General features: G+C 39.0%; 1 protein-coding gene and 1 pseudogene across 1 annotated transcript; both read left to right on the forward strand.

Moving 5' to 3' along the window:
* The first annotated feature begins 7,170 nt into the window (after positions 1-7,170).
* On the forward strand, positions 7,171-7,808 carry LOC101125987 (elongin-C-like). The gene is made up of 2 exons (XM_019038365.4): positions 7,171-7,381; positions 7,687-7,808. Exons 1-2 carry the CDS (start codon positions 7,213-7,215, stop codon positions 7,806-7,808), a joined length of 291 nt encoding a protein of 96 aa, XP_018893910.2. The 5' UTR covers positions 7,171-7,212.
* Positions 7,809-14,919: 7,111 nt separating this feature from the next.
* On the forward strand, positions 14,920-15,745 carry LOC101126346 (CCR4-NOT transcription complex subunit 7-like; annotated as a pseudogene).
* The last annotated feature ends 7,507 nt before the right edge of the window (positions 15,746-23,252 follow it).

Raw genomic sequence — 23,252 nt, forward strand, 5'->3', positions numbered from 1 at the left:
ACTCCTTGGCCTCTAGGACCTTGGCTTAAGTTCACTGCCACCTTCTTAACCTTCGTTGCCAAGCCCCATGTCCCTGGAGCTATGCTTTCATTAAAGAGCAGCCTCTACCAGGCAAGCTGGTGTCTCTCCTAGTAAACTGATTGCCTCTCATAGCTTTGATTCCTTATCATGCTAAAATGCACTAAGGATAGGGATGGTGAGAGGCAAGAGGGGTGACGAGAGCAAAGAACCCTGAACTGATAATTGAGACAGGCAGAATTCCCAAGTGGTAGAAAGTGGGTTTGGAAGCATAGGTTGAATTTGGTCACCAAGAATTTCTGAGCAAGGGAAAAGCCTAGTACGAACACTTGAAATGTGTCAATCTTGGAGTGAAGCATAAAGTAGGCTGGAAAGAAGTAACTAAATATGGGGAGATTCCGGTGGAGAGGCTATCTGGGAAGTGGTAGGTAACTCTGAAAGCATGAATACCACTATCCAAAGAGAATGCTGAGATAGAGAACACTGCTAAGGATGACTCTTCAGGGCACACCCACGAACTGGGAGGTCAAAAGAAGCACTGAGGAGAAGGTAGAACCAACTCATTCTGAGAGGGAGGAGGAGAACCAGCCCATCCCTGTATAACAGTAACAAGTGGAGAGATTTTCCAAAAGGAAAGATTGGTAGTACTATCCCATGAGGAACTGCTGTTGTAGAGATAAGACCTGAGCAAGCTACTTTGAATGGGGTGTCCAACAGGCAACTTCCTTCAGGCCACCACTGGTCCATTGGCATCTGTCTTCCTTTCTGGGGTCTTCCTCTGCCAGCCATATTCATCTCTCCACTGAACTCTGGGTCCCATCCCCTTCTGCCCCCTCGCTCAATCAGTCTCCCATCTCCTGTCTTAATCCTCAGCCAATAAAGAGGCTCAAGACTCTTCTATCTTAAAAATGCAAACCAACCAACCTCCCTCAATCTTACATCTGCATCCAAATCTTGTCTTCACTCTCTATTATGCCACATTCAAGCTCTTTGAGGAACTTATCTGTGTCCATTTCATCTCCTTTCATTCATTCCTTACTGCTGTCCCTTTCATCAGTGCTATCCTCATTAGGTTCACTGATGCTCTCCATACTTTTCAGTCCAACAGGCAATTTTCTGCCTGTATCTTATCTGGCCCTGTAAGTCATTTGATAATATTAATTATTTTCTTTTGCTTATGATCACCTCCTGCCCTGCTTCTGAAACAATACTTCTTCCTATTTCTCCTCACACCTTTCTGTGTGTTCCCTCTCCATCTCCTCTGCCTTGAAATGTGTTGGACTCCTTGGGCTCTGGGGCCTTGGCTTCACTTCACTGCCATCTTCTTGATCTTCATTGCCAAGCCCCATGTCCCTGGGGCTATGCTTTCATTAGAGAGCATAGCCTTGAGGTCTGTCCTCAGTCCTCTGCTCTCTTTATGCAGCACAGCCCTGTTGGACACCTCTCTATAGGCCCATGTGGCCACCACCATCTTTATGCTGATGAGCCCCTGATCATGTCTCCATCTCCAGGCCTCTCTCCTGGGTGGAATCTAATTGTCTACTGGACAGCTCAACTTTTATTCAGCAAACACTTATATACTATGTGGCAGGCACTGTTCTAAGCACTTTATAAAATATTAGCTTACTCAGTGCCCTATTTACTGGAATTTGAAAGTTTGTCCTCTCCCAAATGCATGTTGAAACTTAATTGCCATTGCAACAGTATTAAGAGGTTGGACCTTTAAGAGGTTATTAGGCCATGTGGGCTCTGCCATCATGAACGGATTAATGCTATTATCAAGGGAGAGAATTTATTATTGTGGTAGTGGATCTCCCATAAAAGGAACGTTCTCTATCACTCTCTTTTTTGGAATTATGCAGCATCTTTTGCCAGTTGTCAACACCTTGCTATTGGATTTCTCAGCCTCCAAAACTAGGAGCCAATAAATTTCTGTTCTTTATAAATCACCCAGTCTCAGGTATTCTGTTATAGCAGCATAAAATGGACTAAGACAACATTCAAAATTGAAAATTGCCATGACCAAATAATGAATGCACCCCCTTTCCACCAAACCTCCTTCTCCTCACTCTCCTTTGAGGTTGGTCTTAGAGAGAGGCATCTACCACTCATGCAGCTGCTCCAGCCAGAAATGAGTGGCTCCTCCTAGACACATCTCTCCTGAACCACCCAATCCTTCACCCTCTCTGCTCCACAGTCAGCAAGTCCCAAGACCTGTTTATTCCTCCTCTTTCTTACCCACCCCTCCCACATCCACTGCCACTACTTTAATTCCGCCCCTCACCACACCTGACCTGGATTCTCACAACAACCAGAAAACTATCCAAATGCTTTCTTCTTTTTTTGGAGACTGGGTCTTGCTCTGTCACCCATGCTGGAGCACAGTGGCATGATCACAGCTCACTGCAGCCTCAACTTCCCAGGCTCTAGCGATTCTCCCATCTCACCCTCCTAAGTAGCTGGGAACACAGGCACACACCACCATGCCCGACTAATTTTTGTATTTTTGGTAGAGTCAGGGTTTCAACATGTTGTCCAGGCTCGTCTCAAATTTCTGATATCAAGTGATCCACCCGCCTCATCCTCCCAAAGTGCTGGGATTACAGACATGAGCCACCACACCCAGCCTCCAAATACTTTCTTCTAAAATACATTCTGATCCTGTCTCCACCTGTGCCCTCTGCCCTCCTGCTTAAAGTCCTCCTATTTCTTCCCCAGATTACAGAATGAATAAAACTCAAAGTCACAGGAAATAAGATAGGAAAGTCCAGGGAAGCTCCCAGATGGCTATCTCATGCTTCTGCACATTCCTACTAAGCCCTTCCCCTCTTCTCTTTATAACCATCACAGACTCCTCCCAAAGTTAATTTTTCTCTCAGAAGCCTTCTTTATTGATTTGACCAACCCCATTGGTACTTTCACAGCACACATTATGTATTTATCTATTGTTGCATGTATTGTTCTGTCTTCCCATTGTTTATTTATTTGCTGGTCTCATCCACCAGCTGCAAACTTCTTAAGAGGAGGGACTGAGCCGTATTGAACTGTGACTCTCTAGTACTTCAGAAGCTTCTGTTGAATGAATGAATTAATGAGAATAATTGTGTGATATTATAATTGAATAATTGTTTAAGGGTCTGTGATCTAGGATCAATCCACCTCATTTAAAATCCCATTTCAACTGTCATTTACAAGATCTGTTCATTTGGGCACATATCATAATGCCCTATGGCTCAGTTTTCTTGTCTATACAATTAGGATTAATAAGAGAACCCATAGGTTCACTGTGGTAATTAGATACTCTATAAATTATTAGTAAAATAACTAACATGTGAGTACTTAATAAATGTTTGCTATTACCGTTTTTAAATTGGGAAATCAACTACTTTTCAGGTACTTGGAAGTACTTTTTTAAAATGCAGATTGAATATTCTTCCTGCAAAAGTTGTTATTAATTTTAATACTTTCTATAAATTGTCTTCATTTTTGTTAATTTGCAGAATTAAAACTTGATCTATAGCAAGGAAAAGTTCAGCTCAGCTCTTGGCATAATTATCACAACTTCCAAAAAAAAGAGGAGCTGAATTAATGAGATGATGTTAGCCTGTTGGAGGTCCCAGATTCAGATGACTGAGGGATATAATCTTTCATTCCAGGGACAAAGGGAGGAGGTGGGAATCTTGCCCCTTGCTTACGTTTACTGCCATTTCCTGAGTCAGAAGAAGCTCAAAGATCAAGGTGTACACTCCAGAGACCCACTAATTGTGTTCACCCCTGCTCCCCAGCACATTTCAGGGACAGCCCTTTCTTTCACTGGTTGGAAAGAGCATGAAGTTGCAAGCATGTTTAATATGTGAATGCAATGTTAGGAATACTGCAGACCACTTAAATATCCTCTGAAAATAAATACAAATAATTTCTGACTCAGCCATAGATTTGGAATATAATACAGGTGAGGAATAACCCCCTCAAGCATACAGGAAGCCTGACTGCAGAATTTTGAAAGCCTGTCTTGGCTACTGAGAGATCATTTCAACAAATGATTAAACAGTATCACAAACTTAGTTGACAAACCACTGATCAGTTCAATTTTTTCTGTTAATACCCTTTTACCTGCATGAACATTTATGTTTGGACCCAATCCAGCTGTTGCTGCTACGAGATGGTTTATAGATGCATGCTGAAACACATCTAAGAAGTAACATCTGGAAATCTTTGAATTGCATTCTTCCTGCTAAAATATCCCTGGGGGAACAGGGGCCTCAAAAAGAGAAAAATCCAAATCTTTAATGGTTATTGTGAAGGGTGCAACATATTAAAGTTTTTCTGTCTTAATTAAAACTTCCAGAGAACAAAACAGAAATTGACCTAAAATTCGAATTGAAAAGGCATTAATTCCATGTGTAAATGAGTATCACCTTTTCAATTGTATTATTAATATGTCACTCTTCATCTTTATGAGATTGAAGATTATGAGGGCATCATCTTTAATCCAAGTTTATAAAAACATTCAACCACTTGAAAGATCTGTGTTCAAAATCCTTTGTCTAGCAGTGGCGACAGATTTGCACTGACCCTTCATGGATATGTCTGCACCAAGGGACCTGGAGCAAAAAATCTCCCTGGATTGTTGCAAGGTTTAATGAGATAATGTGCACGAAAGAACTTGCAAAATGAAGAGCACTTTATAAGCTGTAAAGGTCCATATTAACACAGACTGCTTGGACCAGAACTCACAGTACAGAAAATAGTAGAGCAAAGCAAAAGTGATTTGCTCAGGCAGGTACAAAACCACAATTCAGTGTTTATGAACCAGTGCTCAAACTACCAAAGTCATATGTTGGCTTGCATCATAGACCTGTTGTTGGGGGGTGAAGGTGGGTCTAGTTTGTTGTTGTTGTTTTTAATTTTAGAGCAGTTTTATTTTTTCAGACAACTTGAACAGAGTACAGAGTCCCCATAGACTTCCCCTCCCTCTCTTCCCTTGATACCTCAGCAGTTTCCACTAATAACATCTCCCATTAGTGTAGTACATTTGTTACAATAAACAAATCAATACTGATACATTAGCTAAATTATTACAGTTTCTGTTATTAACTAATTTGATACATTATTAATTATAATCTAGATATTAGTATATTATTAACTGAAGTCCACAGTTTACACATGGTTCTCTTCCTGTTATACAGTTCTCTGGATTTCATCTAAACTTTGAAATTACTCTGTATAAGGCTGGGCGTGGTGGCTCACACCTGTAATCCCAGCACTTTGGGAGGCCGAGGTGGGCAGATCACCTGAGGTCGGGAGATTGAGACCAGCCTGACCAACATGGAGAAACCCTGCCTCTACTAAAAATACAAAATTAGTCATGCGTGGTGGCACATCCCTGTAATCCCAGATACTTGGGAGGCTGAGGCAGGAGAATCGCTTGAACCCGGGAGGTGGAGGTTGCGGTGAGCTAAGATCGCACCGTTGCACTCCAGCCTGGGCAACAAGAGAGAAACTCCATATAAAAAAAAAAAAAAAAAAAAAGAAAGAAAAGAAAAGAAAAGAAATTGCTCCATATAGAATGTTATTCAAATTTGGGACTTCCTTCTCTACTTGTGTGTTTCAGATTTTCTGAGGCCACAGAATTTTTATAAAGGGTCCATAGATTCTGTGCAAAGCTAGCCTTTAGGGTAGACTGGACAATGTGCTTTTACTGGGCCCTGGAAAAAATATTTATTAATGAATGAGTGAAAAAGTATTCACTTATTCATTTATATACTGCCGTATTTTAAATTCCGTAAATGCCATTATATTTCAGTTATCTATACTGTGTTACAAAACACACCAAAACTTAATGATTTAAAACAACAATGATTTTTTATTTCTCAGAATTCTCTGCATCAACTAAGTGGTTCTGCTGGTTGTGTCTGGGATCATTCACATAGCTGCATTCAGTCAGCAGAGAAGCTGGTGATTGGGCTGATGGCTCATCCTCAAGAAGACTAGATCAGCTTCCTCACATAATGGCAGCCAGGTTCCAAGGCAAACCCCAGTGTGCAAGTACTTACCAAGTCACTGCTTGTGTCAAGTTTACTGATGTCCCCTTGGTCACAGTGCTAACACAGTAAAGTCCATAATTAATGTGGCAAGAAATTGAACCAGGAGGTTTGATTTTCTGTGGACAAACAGTGTAACAATCTACAATGTTGTAATTAATTATTCGTAAATTCATGTAAAGGAGTTATTGAGGCCGGGCGTTGTGGCTCATGCCTGTAATCCCACCACTTTGGAAGGCTGAGATGGGCAGGTGGATCACTTGAGGTAAGGAGTTTGAGACCAGCCTGGCCAACATGGTGAAACCCGTCTCTACTAAAAATACAAAAATTAGCTGGGCATGGTGGTGCGCGCCTATAATCCCAGCAACTTGGGAGGCTGAGGCAGGAGAATCACATGAACACAGAAGGTGGAGGTTGCAGTGAGCCGAGATTGTGCCACTGCACTTCAGCCGGGGTGACAGAGCGAGACCTTGTCTCAAAAAAAAAAAAAAAAAAAAAAAGGAGTTACCGAATCCATAATAGGTTTTCATCAGATGTTTTCTCAATCATCAGAATTTTCATTAAAACTTCAGATACTCTTCTGAGAATCCATTAAATTGTCTGACATTGTAAAGAGATCTCTGTAGTTAAAAAGGATGGGAACCTCTAAATAAATGCACCATCTGCTAGGAATTTAAAATATTTGGTCTCATTGATGTTTGGGATGAGATTTGACATATTTGGCAAATGTTGCTTTAATGTTTATTATGTTTTCCACCATACTTAGGATCATGAGTGTTAAATAAAGAATGTTTAAAAAGTTAATTCATTATTGCTCCTTTGCTAAAAGAATAAAATGTGGAATTTGTTATTTCTCATCCAAGGCGGACTATGTCACCTGAATGCATCAAGCCCACCCCTGGCTCCTATGGCTTTAATGTGGCAGAAATCAAGGATAAAGCACCAAAAGTCAGGAACCCGTGGGGGCAGGCAGCTGGGAGTAGGGGGGCAGCCCTGGAGTAGTGGTTGTGGCAGTGCACATGGACACAGCTGCAGCAGCTGTGGGGCTGACAAGAAACTACTAAAGTTCCTGGTGAAGCAATGTAGAATTTGATAAGAACATATAGATGGAAGGAAAAAAACCTATGGTGACTGTGAAGGCCCTGATGCCATGTATGTCAAATTGATATCATCTAATGGTCACAAAGTTATTGTAAAAAGACAATATGCAGTAACATCAATAACAATAAAGGCTATGTTGAGTGGCCCAGGTCAGCTGGCTGAAAATGAAATCAGTGAGGTCAGTTTTAGAGAAATCTCTTCACATGTGCTATCAAAAGCATGCATGTAAGCTGCATGCTGTGGCTCAAGCCTATAATCACAGCAGTCTGGGAGACCTAGGTGGGAGGATTGCTTGAGCCCAGGAGTTCAAGACCCACCTGGGCCACAGAGTGAGACCCCGTCTCTCCAAAAAAAATTAAAAATAAGCTGGGTGCAGTGGCATACACCTGTAGTCCCAGCTACTTAAGAGGCTGAGGTGGAAGTATCCCTTGAGCCCAGGAATTCAAGGTTGCAGTGAGCTATGATCACACCACTGCACTCTAGAGTGGGTAACAGAGCAAGACCTTGTCTTTAAAAAAATATATATGCATATATGTTACATACAACGGTCACTACACTAACAGCTCCACAGAGATTCTCAAATTCCCAGCTGCACCTCAAATTGCACCAGAATTGCTGATGACTGTGAACTTCCTAGATTGTTAAATAAATTATAATAGTTTTTTAAAGTACCAAAAGTTAACATTTGAACAATGCAACAATCCGAAAAGCTGGCAACCGACAAATATAAAATCTCTACTTTAAAATGATGTTTTTAATTATGAAGCCAAGAATGTAAAATGATGTAACATAAAGTTTCTTTATCTTCATATCTGCTTTCTGAAGTGACAATGACTATAAAGTGAGAAGGGCATCAATCGGTAACAGAACAGGCAAAGGAAATAGAGGGTGAGTAAATTGTTACATTGACCAAGAATCTAATAATCTTGTTCACAAGGGTGAAATCAAAAGTAGGAACTTAAGTTTCCTGGTGAGTTGGATACCAGTCCATCTTCATTGGTGATAATGAATCAATACTCTGGGCAATCAAAGATCTCACCAGGTGGGCAGACTCAGAAGGAGGAGCCTTAGTTCCTTTCTAAGGGAGCCTCCCTGCGAGGATCTACACTACACAAGTGATTAAAAAGCAATTCATTGGCTTGTGGCCACCTGCTGACACCATCACTCCAGCAGACTCTGACAGCTGGAGAATTGAGTTAGTTGTTGTTTATCCCCATCTTTATTGGTGCCTCCCTGGGGTGTCTGTACCCCAACCCCACAGTTTTCTAGCTGGGCCTGATGTTTCTCTTTAGACATTTCTAGCAGACCTTTTTCTCAGTTTCTCCTATGTGGCTTAGCAATTCTCTCTAATGTCCTTTTTGTTTCATAGTTCTTTTCATTAATTTACTCAAAATGCATTGAATGGCAGGTATGTTCAAGGCCCCACGCTAGAGGAGTTATGCAGTGGAAATGCAGCTGGTTAAGAGACAGATATCATTAAATAGTTCTCAAAAAAGTAGTGAGTGCTAATCTAGGAGAACAGGTACCTGGACAGTGTTGGCCAACCCAGCTTTCTCCCTTGTCACTTACAGAATGCAATGTCCTGGGATAAGGAGGAACTGTCCAGAACAACCCAAACTATGCCCTTGTTCCTACTAGAACAGGGTGTTCTGCGATCCTTGTGTTCTACAATCCTTGTGTGAGCCCAGAAATGCTCAGGGTATAAAACCCATGGCAGAGCGATTGCAGGGTCTCTCAGCTGCAGAGTGACATGGAACACAGGCAGACAAGATTCCATCTGCCCTGGAAAGTTGTATTGAGCCTTGCTGGACCAAATCCTTGGTTTCTTTTCTTTTCTTTTTCTTTCTTTTTTTCTTTTTTTTTTCTGTTTATCTGTCAGTAACAAATCTGCTTTGACTAACTTGTTGATCATGGATTCTGTCTCACTGGACTAGGCCTACAAACCTTTGCAGTAATAAATGTCCCAAGTGGTAGAATGAAGGGTCAGGGGAAAGAACTATTCCATTATGCTCTTCCTTCGGTGACCACTGTTTTCCAGCTTCCTTCATAAGCTCCTTTTCCTTTCTGCCAGTACTCACTTTCCACCCTCTTTTCTACTTACTCACTAGGTAATGCATCTATTCATTTGGCTTTAACACCTAATTCCCAACCCTGACCATTCTCCTTAACTCCCACCCATATTTTCAACTATCTGTTAGATGTTACTACTGAAAGTTTATAGATCTTCTCTTATGCAGTATGTCTAAAACCAAAGTTATTTTTCTGGAACTTACTGATCCTCCTGTATTCCCAGACTCCAACAATAGCTACAAGCTAGAAACCTTAAGTAGTTTTGATACATCTTATGCCTGGACTCCTAAACCTAATGCTTTGCCAAGTGTGGGTGTTTTTAACCTTGGTTTTAAACTTTTTTTTAAACCAATACCATGTTTTACCCCTTAAACTCTCCATCTTATCTGCTTACTGAATCACCTGGTTGTTCTTTTTCAGAACCATTATACCAACCTGTTAACTGTACTCCCAACCTCCATCTCTTTCTTCTCAAACTATCCTCCACTGATACTAGATTGATCACTTTAATATATAAAGTGATCATGTCACTTCCCTGTTTCAGAACCTTATTATTGCACAGAGTAAAGCCCAGATTTTTTAGCATGCCAGAGAAGGCTTTCACAATCTGGTCTAATTGGTGATACATAAATACCCCCCCCAACCCCCAACATACATACATACATACACACATACATGTTAACTCTTCCAAAAATGTCCTAGCTTCTTAGGGAGAAAAACTTAAAGATTTGAAAATGAAGAAAAGTGATCACTAGCGGTGTCTTCCATGAAACGCTGGCTTTGTCTAGTAGGGCCTTCAAGGATGATCTGATTCTATAGGATTGTATACCTTTGATTGCCTTTGATTAACTAGGCTGTCTTACAGTTCTGTAGAAGTAGAGATTAAATTGTAGAAAATTGACAGTAATAAAAATATCTCTTCCCAAATGTTCACTCTCTGTGTCTGAGCTAGGACATCTATCTTCTCCTGCCCCTGGGACATAGGCGTGCCTGGTTCTCTGGCCTTCAAACTCAGACCAGGGCTTACACTATTTGCTTCCATGGTTCTTAGGCTTTTGGGCTCAGAATAAATTACACTGCCAGCTTTCCTGGTCTTCCAGTTTATAGATAACAGATTGTGGGACTTTTCAGGCCCATACTCACCCCTTAAATCTTTGGCTAAAGTCTTCTATTTATCAAACCCAACCAGAAGCCAGAGGACAAGAGACCCCCAGTAGTGTGCTATGTAATGACATGCAGCCTGATGCGCCATGAGGAGAAAAGCCAGCTGGTAAAGGCCACCCATGGAGATAAGCAGAGGAAAGCCAACAGAGCCTGGGCCCCTGATGACATCATCTGGCTGCTGCTTCATCGCATCATCCCAGAACCATGTTCTACAGCCTTCTTGTCAGTGCAACAGATGTCTACATATATAAATATGTAACATATATACAGATGTTTACATATATATGTAATATATATGTTACACACATGTGAGTGTGTGTGTGTATTTCACCACATCATATGGTGAAAGCAGGAGCAAGTGAGAGAGAGTTGTGGGGGGAAGGTGCCACATACTTTTAAATGACCAGATCTCATAAGAACTCCCTATTGCAAAGACAGCATCAAGTCATGAGGGATCCACCCCTCATATATATATATATATATTTATATATAGGCCATCAGTGCCATACTCACCTTCCAGGGACCTGGGAATCGATCTGCTCCACCTGATGCAGCTAGCACCAGTGTCCACATACATTATCCATGGGCCTAGGGACTGGCTCACCCCATTCACCACTGCCAGCACCTGTGGGCACTGAAAACAGGGGCCTGAAAGCAAGCCTTTTCTGTCCATTGCTGCCACCACTGGTGCCTGAGGATCAGCCCACCTAATATTCCCATTCCCAGAAAAGCTTCATCATAACCTTCACTAACGACTGCAGTGTAAGCCACTAAGGAACTCACAAATTTCACTAATGCTAATTATCACTAAAGAAATCACATGGAAATTATATGACTGCACATGCCCAGAATCAAAGCCGAAGCACCCTGCCTGACCAACACTATAGATAAATCTATAAGTAAAAAATCTTCCCTATGAAAGCCAATTTATAAAATTGGAAGAAGTGACTGTTACACCAGATGCACAGATATAAGTGTAAAGACACAAGAAATGTTAAAAATTAAGAAAGCATGACACATCCAAAAGAACACAATAATTCTCCAGTAACAGATCTCAAAAGAAAGTTATGAAATGCCTGAAAAACAATACAAAATAATATTGAAGAAACTCTGTGAGATACAAGAGAACACAGATAAATAATACAAAGAAATCCAGAAAATAATTCATGATCTGAATGAGAAATTCAAAAAAGATATAGATATTATTGAAAAGAAACAATCATCAATCCTAAAACAGAAGAAATCAATGAATGAAATAAAAAAATACAATTGAGAGCATAAACAACAGACTAGATCAAACAGAAGAAAGAATTTTTGAACTCAAAGACAGTTGTTATGAAGTAATCTAGTCAGAACCCTCCCCCCAAAAAAAACAAGAAAGAAAGAAAGAAAGAAAAGAAGAAGAGGAAATAATAAAAAAGAAAAAAAAGGACTGAAAAGGCTGCATGACATATGGGACACCATAAAATGACCAAATATTCAAATTCTGTGAGTTCCAGGAGAAGATATAGGCAAAGACATAGAAAACTTATTTAATAAAACAATAGCTGAAAACTTACTGATATCATTTGGATGATTGTCCCCTCCAAATCTCATGTTGAAATGTAATTCTCAGTGTCGGAGGTGGGGCTTGGGAGGTGTTTGCCTCATGGCTTGGTGTTGTCTTTGTAATAGTGAGTTCCCACAAGACCTAGTCATTTAAAATGTGTGGCACCTTCCCCCCGGCTCTCCCTCTCCTGCTTCTGCTTTTGCCTGTGACATGCCTGCTCTCCCTTTGCATTCAGCCATGATTGTAAACTTCCTGAGACCTCCCTAGAAGCCAAGAAGACTCCAGCACCATGCTTCTTGTAATTCCTGCAGAACTGTGAGCCAATTAAAACTCTTCACTTGATATATTACCCAGTCTCAGGTATTTCTTTTTTATTTTTTGAGACAGGGTCTCACTCTGTCACCCAGGCTGGAGTGCAGTGGCACAATCTCAGCTTACTGCAACCTCCACCTCCTGGGTTCAAGCAATTCTCATGCCTCAGCCTCTCGAGTAGCTGGGACTACAGGAGTGCACCACCACACCAAGCTAATTTTGGTATTTTATAATTCAGTTGCCCGGCTGGTCTCAAACTCCTGAGCTCAGGCAATCCACCTGCCATAGAGTCTCAAAGCGCTGGGATTACAGGTGGGAGCCACTGTTCCTGGCCTCAGGTATTTCTTTACAGATATGCAAGGACAGCCTAACACAATTAGTGAGTTCTCGTTCTGAGTTCACACAAGATCTGATTGTTTAAAAGAGTGTGGCATCTCCCCCTCTCTCTCTTGCTCTTGTTTTTGTCATGTGACATGCTGGTTCCCTTTCCACCTTCAGCCATAATTGTAAGCTTCCTGAGGGCCTCATCAGAAGTAAATGCTGGCACTATGCTTTCTGTACAGTCTGAAGAACTGTGAGCCAATTAAACCTCTTTTCGTTATAAATTATCCAGTCTCAGGTATTCCTTTATAGTAACAAAAGAATGGACTGACACTGTTTCCAAGTCTTGCAAGACATGTAGACACTCATATATAGGAAGCTCAAAGATCACAAAATAGATTCAACCCAGAAATGTCTTTTCAAGGCACATTATAGTCAAACTGTCAAAAGTCCAAGAGAAAAAAATAATTCAAAAGTCAGAAAGAGAACAGCATCAAGTCACATATAACAGAATCTCCAACAGGCTAACATCAGATTTCTCAAAAGAAATTTTACAGGCTAGGAAAAAATGCTATGCTATATTAAAAGAGCTAATATAGCCTTTCCCAGACAAGTAAAAACTGGGAAATTATCATCACTAGACTGATCCTACAAGAAATGCTTAAGGAGTCCTACATCTAAAAGTGAAAGGATGATATCTACCATCATGAAAACACATGAAAGTATAAATCTCACCGGTACAGCACATGTACAAATGAGAAACAGAAAGGAGCCAAACATTACCACTACAGTAAACCACCAGACTGCAATAGTAAGCAATAAGAGACAAAGAAAGGAATAAAGGATATACAAAAAAACCCCAAAACAATTAACAAAATGACAAGAATAAGTCCTCACCTATCAATGACAATTTTGAACATGAACAGATTAAATTCCCCACTTAAAATGTGTAGACTGGCTGACTAGATTAAAAACAAAACCAAAACTCAATTATATGCTACTTACAAGAAACTCACTTCACCTGTAAAGACACATATAAACTAAAAGTGAAGAAACGGAAAAAGATTTTCACACAAATGGAAATTCAAAACGAGCAGAACGGGCTATACTCCCATCAGATAAAATAGACTTTAAGTAAAAAACTGTAAAAAGAGACAAAAAGGTCATTATTTAATGATAAAGGGATCAATTCAGCAAGAGGATATAATAATTCTAAATATATATATGTATATTTTTGTACATTTTGTACATGTATATTTTTGTACATTTATGTACATATAAATATATGTATATTTTATACATATATATGTGTATATCCAAACTTGGAGCACCCAGACATATAAGGAAGCAAATACTATTAAGTCTATAGGGAGATAGACTACCATACAATAATAGTATTTGGGGACTTCAACACCCCACTCTCTGCATTGTACAGATCACCTAGATAGAAAATTAACAAAAACGTTGGACATAAACTGCACTTTAGAAAAATGGACCCAACAGACATTTACAGAACATTTTATAAAACAAATGCAGAATGTACATTCTTCTCAGCAGCACATGGAACATTCTTCAGTATAGACAATATGTTAGGCCATAAAACCAGTTGCAACAAATTTTTTAAACTTGAAATTATATCAAGTATCTTATTTGGCCACAGTGAAATAAAACCAGAAATAAATAACAAGAGGAACTTGGAAAACTGTACAAGTACATGGAAATGAAACAACATGCTCCCAAATGACTGTGGAGTCAATGAAGAAATTAAGAAGTAAATCTAAAATATTCTTGAAACAAATGAAAACGAAAATACAACATACCAAAACCTGTGGGATACAGTAAAAGCAGTGCCTAGAGAGATGTTTATAGCAGTAAATGTCCACATCAAAAGAGTAGAACAATTTCAAATAAACAACCTAACAATGCACCTCAAGGATCCAGAAAAGCAAGAACAAATCAAACTCAAAATTAGTAAAAGGAAAGAAATAATAAAGATCAGAGCAGAACTAAATGAAATAGATATTAAAAAAAAAAAAATACAAAGGACGGCGCAGCAGCACGGTGCGGCGGCGCAGCTCCTGCTCGTCTTTCCCCCTTCCTGGGCGAGAGGTGCCTATGGCGCCCGATCGCCGCCGCCGCCGCTGCCGCCGCCGCTACCGCCACCGCCATCGCCGCTGGGCTGGGTGCTGTCTCTATGGCGAGGAGGTGGAGGTGGAGCGCGAGCTCAGCGACACAAGTACATAAATAAAGGAGAAAACATTTTATGAAACAAATCTTCAATCAAGTATAACATTCTGATGCTTGGCATCGAGACCCCCTTGTGCCCTCACTACGCCAGCAGCAACTGTAGCTCATAGCCCAAGAATTTGTGAAGTTTGGGCTTGCAACTTGGATGAAGAGATGAAGAAAATTCGTCAAGTTATCCGAAAATATCATTATGTTGCTATGGACACCGAGTTTCCAGGTGTGGTTGCAAGACCTATTAGAGAATTGAGGAGCAATCCTGACTATCAGTATCAACTATTGCGGTGTAATGTAGACTTGTTAAAGATAATTCAGCTAGGACTGACATTTATGAATGAGCAAGGTGAATACCCTCCAGGAACTTCAACTTGGCAGCTTAATTTTAAATTTAATTTGATGGAGGACATGCATGCCCAGCACTCTATAGAGCTACTAACAACATCTGATATCCAGTATAAAAAACATTAGGAGGAAGGAATTGAGACCCAGTACTTTGCTGAACTTATGACTTCGGGAGTGGTCCTCTGTGAAGGGGTCAAATGGTTGTCATTTCATAGCAGTTATGACTTTGGCTATTTAATTAAAATCCTGACCAACTCTAACTTGCCTGAAGAAGAACTTGACTTCTTTGAGATCCTTCGACTGTTTTTTCCTGTCATTTATGCTGTGAAGTAGCTCATGAAGAGCTGCAAAGGTGGTGGCAGAATAGGTAGAGCTGGAACGGATAGGACCACAGCATCAGGCAGGATCTGATTCATCGCTCACAGGAATGGCCTTTTCTAAAATGAGAGAAATGTTCTTTCAAGATCATACGGATGATGCCAAATATTGTGATCATTTGCATGGCCTTGGTTCTGGTTCCTCCTGTGTACAGAATGGCACAGGCAATGCATATGAAGAGAAAGCCAGCATGCAGTCATGACATGAAATAGTCCTTTTATTTGTATTTTATTTCGAGCTACACACATGCTTGTATATAGATTTTATCTCTGGTTGAATCCCTTGAACAACAGACAGTACCTCCCCCCATCTTTCATGGCCCATTTTATTGTCTGCCTTTCAGTACTAAGTATGACCATTCCTATCTCAGATCTTAATAAAAAGAAACACAGTCAGGTTAAATTTGGCCTTAATTTAATATAATTTAATGGGGAAAGAGACATCATATTGAATATTTTGATAAACTTTACCTACTCGAATTTGGTTTATTTTTCCCTTTTCGTAAATTAACTAGCACGGACTGTAATTTATTTCCCTGTCTCATATCTCTCCCTTCCATTCTGCAGGCGTTTTAGCTATTTGAGATTGTGAACCATCAATTTTGCACTTTAGAGAGTGATTCTGACTCAAAACCTCTGTTTTATCAGAAATTTTGTTTTTTCTTTATCTTAGCTGGAAAAATGACCATCTGCCAACTTTACACAGTATTTACTTGTTTTTGACCCACAGAATATAGCACATTCATTGTGCAAACTGTCAATTCAGCAAAACCAAAAAAAAGACAAGAAACTACTGAAGAGCTTAGTAACTGCTGTTTCTGTATGTAGCGTTTAATCTTCCAAGCACTTCTAGTGTCTGTCAGTTTCTAATTGGCACGTGTAGGCTGCTCTGTGACTGAAGAATTTTAAAACCAGCTTTACACCGTTCAGGAAAAATCCTTTGTGATTGGATGTTTAGTATCTGCCAGGAAACTGGTACTCAAGATGTTGAAGCTACTGTTATTTTATGATAGCACACTTCCCTTGATCTGCTTCTTTTATTCCATCACTGTTTACCCTTTATTTTATTTCATTTTGTAGCCATACTTATGATACTCTTGATTTGTTGGTTACACAAATCATTTTTATTAAAATCCAAAGATAACAAGTCTTTAGGTATATTTTGTACCAAATTAAATTAAAGACAAAAATTATGCTTTCATAGTTGCTACATAGATAAATAATGAAGAAATTTGGCACAAAACAACAAAATATAATATATATATACATATTCATTTTTAGGTATGTATGTATATATATATATATATACAGCTAATAAAATTACCTGAGGAGTGTAATGCTTTGTTTTGTGTGTGTATATCTTTGCAATCTATTTTATATATATATTGACAAAAGAGACTGAAATATTTAGCCATGCAGAACATGTGACCAGACCAGAGCATTTGTAGGAAGACTTTTTGGTAATCATTAACTCTACCCTGAAATGATGGACTACAAGTTATAATGTGTGTTACCTACACTTCAATCAGTAATATTAGCAAATCTCCAAATGTTAGCCACATTGGTTTGTCTCCCTTGTACATTCTTTATTCATGATACTACAGTGCTGTAACTGGGTAATCCTTTTTAAACAAAAGATTATTTACAGAACAGAATGTATTATTTGTTTTTAGAGCTTTTGTAAATAAAGGCTTCAAAAATATTTTCTTATAAAAAAAGTAAAAAAATACAATGGATTAATTAAATAAAAAATTGGTTTTTTGAAAAGAAAAAATTGATAAACCACTAGCTAGAGTAAGAGGAAAAAAAGAGAGAAGACTCAAATAAATAAAAGCAGAAAAAAGGAGACATTACAACTGCTACCACAGAGATCCAAAGGACCATTAGAGACCGTTATGAATAACTATACATTAACAAATTGGAAAACTTAGAGGAAATGGATAAGTTGCTGGATACATACAATCTACCAAGATTGAACCAGGAAGAAATAGAAAACCTGAACAGACTAATAACATTTAATAATATTGAATCAGTAATAAAATTATCCCAACAATAACAAAAAAGCCCAGGAGCAGACGGCTTTGCTGCTGAGTTCTACCAAACTTATAAAGAAGAATTAACACCAATTATTCTCAAACTATTCCAAAAATCTGAAGAGTAGGGAATTCTTCCTAAGTCATTCCATGGGGCTACCATTACCCTGATACTGAAACCAGATAAGGACACAATAAAAAATAAAACTACAGGCCAATATCTTTGATGAACACAGATGCAAAAACCTTCAACAAAATACTAGCAAACTGAATCCAACAACACATCAAAAAGATAATATACCATGATCAAGTGGGATTTATCACAGAAATGCAAGGATGGTTCAATACACACAAATTTGTTGTGTGATACATCATATCAACAAATGAAGGACAAAAACCTTATGATCATCTCAATAAACACAGAAAAAGCATTTGATAAAATTTAACATCACTTCCTGATCAAAACTCTCAACAATTCAGGCATAGAAGGAACCTACCTGCTAGGGTTTTGTTTTGTGTCTCTACCCAAATCTCATGCCAAATTGTAATTCCCAATTTTAGGAGAAGTACCTGGTGGGAGGTGATTGGATCATAGGTGTGAATTTCCCCTTTGCTGTTTTCATGATAGTGGGTGAGATCCAGTTGTTTAAAAGTGTATAGCACTTCCTTGTTCACTCTCTCCTTCTCCTGCTCTGCTGTGGTAAGACCTGCTTGCTTTCCCTTTGCCTTCCAACATGGCTGTAAGTTTCCTGAGGCCACTCAGCCATCCTTCCTGTACAGCCTGCAGAACTGACTCAATTAAACCTCTTTTCTTCATAGATTACCCAGTCTCCGGTAGTTCTTTATAGCAGTGTGAGAACAGAACGGACTAACACTACTTCAACATAATAAAGGCCATATATAACAAACCGATAGCTAATATCATACTGAATGGTGGGGCTGGGACTTGGGAGGCTAAGGTGGAAGAATTGCTTGAACCCAGGGGTTTGAGGCTGCAGTGAGCTATGATCACATCACTGCCCTCTATCCTGGGTGACAGAGCAAATGAGATCTTGTCTCCAAAAAGAAGAAGAAAAAGATACAAAATATCCAACAGATATATGAAAATATGCCCAACAACACTAATCATCAGGGAAATGCAAATCAAAACCACAATGAGATATTATTTTACCCCAGTTAGAATGGTTATTATTACAAAGACAAAAAGAATAACAAATGCTCATGAGGATGAGGAAACAATGGAACTCTCATACACTGTTAATAGGAATGTAACTTGGTATAGCCATAATGGAAAAAATATAGAGGTTTCCTAAAAAAACTAAAAATGAACTACCCTATTATCCAGCAATTCCACTACCAGGTATTTATGTAAAGGAAAGGAAGTCAGTGTATCAAAGGAATACCTGCACACCCATGTTTATTTCAGCATGGTTCACAATAGCTAAGATAGAGAATCAGTGTAAGTGTCCATCAATAGATAAATGGATAATGTGATATATACATAATAAAATACTATTCATCCATGATAAAAGGATGAAATCCTGTCATTTGTGACATGGACAGAACTAAAGATCTTCATGTTAAAAGAAATAAGCCAAGAACAGAAAGACAGACATTGTATGTACTCATTCATATGTGGGAGCTAAAAAAAAGTTGATCTCATGGAGGTAGAGAGTAGAATGATGGTTTCCAAAGGCTGGAAAGGGTGGTAGGGAGATGAAGAGAGGTTATTTAGGGGGTACAAACATACAGTCAGATAGAAGTAATAAATTCTTAGTTCTTAGTACCACAAAACGATGACTATAGTTAACAATAGTTTATTTTATATTTCAAAATAGGGAGGAGAGGCTGGGCATGGTGGCTCACACTTGTAATCCCAGCACTTTGGGATGCCAAGGCAGGGGGATAACCCAAGGTCAGGAATTCAACACCAGCCTGGCCAACACTAAAAATATAAAAATTAGCCAGGCATTGTTGTGCATGCCTGGAATCACAGCTATTCGGGAGGCTGAGGCCAAGAATCGCTTGAACCCAGGTGGTGGAGGTTGCAGTGAGCTGAGATGGTGCCACTGCACTCTAGCCTGGGTAACAGATCAAGATGTTTTCTAAAAATAATAATAATAATAATAATAGGGAGAAGATTTGAAATGTTCTCAAGACGAATGATAAATGTTTGAGATGATGGATATTCTAAATACTTTAATTTGATCATTACACATTTATGCATATCTCAAAATATCACATGTACTCCATAAATATGTATTTTTTTATATATTAGTAAAAAAGAATGTTATCAGTATAGTTTACACTTTTTAAATTTTAATAAAAGTTTCTTTAAACAAACAAAAGTGTTTTCTTCCATAGCAGTAAAAATGATTCCTGTCTATAACTATGTAAATGGATTTTGCCCCACAGAGACTAGAAATCACTGGAGGACAAATCTTGATTTAAACTGATTTTAATATCTTACCAGTTTCCTCATTATTTAAAGAGTTATATAAAGCGTTGATACATGTTTATTTTAAATTTCCATGAGAGTCATGAATTTGCCTTTCTGAGACTATCTTAGCACTTTTGGAGATCATCCACTAAGCTGCTCCAGTGACTCTCCTGAAGGAGTCAGGTGAATTGCACTGCATGAGACATGCACCCCATGAGCTGCCTAAGTCCAGGCACATCTTTTGTTAGTTCTCAGAGTGGCTTCCAAGTGGCAATGGAACCTCAACTTCTTTGCTGAGCGAACTTTTAATATCAGCAGAAATTATGTTTTATTGTATGTCAGCTTAAACATAATTTTGAAGGTCTTAGAAAACATAAAACATAGAACTAATATTAAAGTGAGCTAATAAAAGGAAAATATTGGATACAAGCATTGAGTACTAAGAATAATTTTAATTTATTTTCTTTTGCTTCTTATTTTCATATGCAATAGAGCAGCTATATCTTTCAGTCATTTTTGCCACTTTAAGAAAGTATAAAAGGATTGGGTGGCTGTAGAAAGTTGTGCTTTGTGTATTCAAGATCTTTGATGATCTGCTAAAATGCTTGTATATGACAGAAGTCAATTACCTATTCCCAATTTTCTGCAAAACAGAAATTAATTACTTTGATTAAAAGTAATAATAATATAGCTGGCTAAAACTATCTCAGAACAATAGTAACAAGGAAAATAACCTGTATGTTTATTTTTCAAATGGAAAGAAATTGTCCTAAAGTAACAGTTTCTTCCAGTTAGAGGAAGAAAGAGCATAATGAAGGACAAAGCTCAAGCAGAATGAATTGCATTTGCCTTGGTCTAAAGCATCTGAGTCTGAAAAGAAATTATGAAAAGAAATTATCTACTAAAATTTTGGCAAACTTTGGTCAGTTTTGATGGACCTGCTTTCTGGGTTTATTGATTAATGACTTCATTTACAATGTGAAAGGTTATTAATTATCATCTCTTCAGTCTGCCTACAGATAAAAAATTCCATGTCTTAGAATAATTTCCTGTGTTTTGTTGACTTTATGATTATTAAAAAAAAACAGAAGTACTAAGTTTCTGTGGAGCTGTATTATTTTCTTCGGTTTATTTTTTAATATTTTATTATAATTAGGTTAAGTTGCTAAATGTTGCTCCTCAGTCACCCAAGACCCTCTCTACATCAAGTGATCAATTCTGTTCCTACGACCTTCTTGAATTTTCTCTCCCAAGATCAGGCCCTACATTTAGGACAAATAAAAAGTAATATTTTCAGAATATTATTTATACCTAGAACTATTATTAAGATAACCCCAAGAGCCCATGAAAAATAGCCATAATTTTTTATTTTACCTTATAACTAGGAGAGATGTTAGAGATAATTAGGTTTGTTTGGCATGCTTCGTATTTCTTAACCAGCTCAGCATTTATTGTAAGAGCTGCAGAGGAGGCTGGGTGCAGTGGCTCACACCTGTAATCCCAGCACTTTGGGAGACTGAGGCAGGTGGATCACCTGAGGTCAGGATTTCAACCACCCTGGCCAACACAATGAAACCCCCTCTCTACTAAAAATACAAAAATTAGCCAGGCGAGGTGGTGGATGCCTGTAGTCCCAGCTACTCTGGAGGCTGAGGCAGGAAAATCTTTTGAACCTGGAAGGTGGAGGTTGCAGTGGGCCGCCGAGATCATGCCAGCCTGGGCAACAGAGCAGGACTCTGTCTCAAAAAAAAAAAAAAAAAAAGTCGGGTGCAGTGGCTCATGCTTGTAATCCTAGCACTTTGGGAGGCCAAGGCAGGCAAATCACCTGAGGTCAGGAGTTCGAGACAAGCCTGGCCAACATGGTGAAACCCCATCTCTGCCAAAAATACAAAAAATTAGCCAGGTGTGGTGACTCATGCCTGTAATCCCAGCTACATGGGAGGCTGAGGCAGAAGAATCACTTGAACCCAGGAGGCAGAGGTTGCAGTGAGCCAAGATTGTGCCACTGCACTCCAGCCTGGGCGACAGTGCAAGACTCCATCTTAAAAAAATAAAAAATAAAAAATAAAAAAAAAACTGCAGAGGAGGAATTATTAAATCATAGAAAACATAGAAAACACTTAGCCCTCCCGGAATTAAGTTTGAATGGGTGAAATATTGTTAATATAAATATTTCAAAAACAATATGCTTTATGTGAAGGCCCTGGAGATTTTTCAGTGTGTTCACTATCCATAATATGTTTTTATCCTCAAGGAAAAATATTGATCAAATGTATACAAAATAGTTATAGGCCAGGCATGGGACTCACACCTGTAATCCCAGCACTTTGGGAGGCCAAGGCAAGAGGACTGCTTGAGTCCAGGAATTGAAGAACAGCCTGGGCAATATGGTGAGACACTGTCTCTACAAAAAAATAATAATTAGCCAGGCATGGTGGCTCGTGCCTGTTGCCCTAGCTACTCAGGAGACTGAGGTGGGAAGATTGCTTGAGTACAGGAGGTTGAGATCACAGTGAGCTGGGATCATGCCACTCCACTTCAACCTGGGTGACAGAGTGAGACCCTGTCTCAAAAAAAAAAGTTCTGTATTATACCCCAATGGGGAATTTTACTTTCCTACCTTATGATATAATTGGCCTCATCCTTCTAGTATTTCTCAACTACAAATAATTTTTGTTTTACTCTGATTCTTGCCAAACAGCTAAAAAGCTTTTAGAGGCTGTGTTTTCAACTAAGGAAAGTTTCAGAACCCCATGGAAAGTTTTGCATCAATAATTTTCAACTATTGATATTTGATATGGTTTAGCTCTATGTCCCCACCCAAATCTCATCTTGTAGCTCCCATAATTCCTACCTGTTGTGGGAGGGACTCAGTGAGAGATAATTGAATCATAGGTGTAGGACTTTCCTGTGGTGTTCTCATTATAGTGAATAAGTCTCATGAGATCTGATGGTTTTAAAAACAGGAGTTTCTGTGCACAAGCTCTCTCTCTTTGCCTGCCACCATCCGTGTGAGATTTGACTTGCTCCTCCTTGCCTTCCTTGATGATTGTGAGGCCTCCCCAACCATCTGGAACTGTAAGCCCATTAAACCTCTTTCTCTTTCCAGTCTTGGATATGTCTTTATCAGCAGCATGAAAATGGACTAATACAGTAAATTGGTACCAGGAGTGGGGTGGTGATGAAAAGATACCTGAAAATGTGGAAGCGACTTTGGAACTGGGTAACAGGCGGAGG

This window comes from Gorilla gorilla, chromosome 1 (assembly GCF_029281585.2).
Source record: "Gorilla gorilla gorilla isolate KB3781 chromosome 1, NHGRI_mGorGor1-v2.1_pri, whole genome shotgun sequence".
Classification (NCBI taxonomy): Eukaryota; Metazoa; Chordata; class Mammalia; order Primates; family Hominidae; genus Gorilla; species Gorilla gorilla.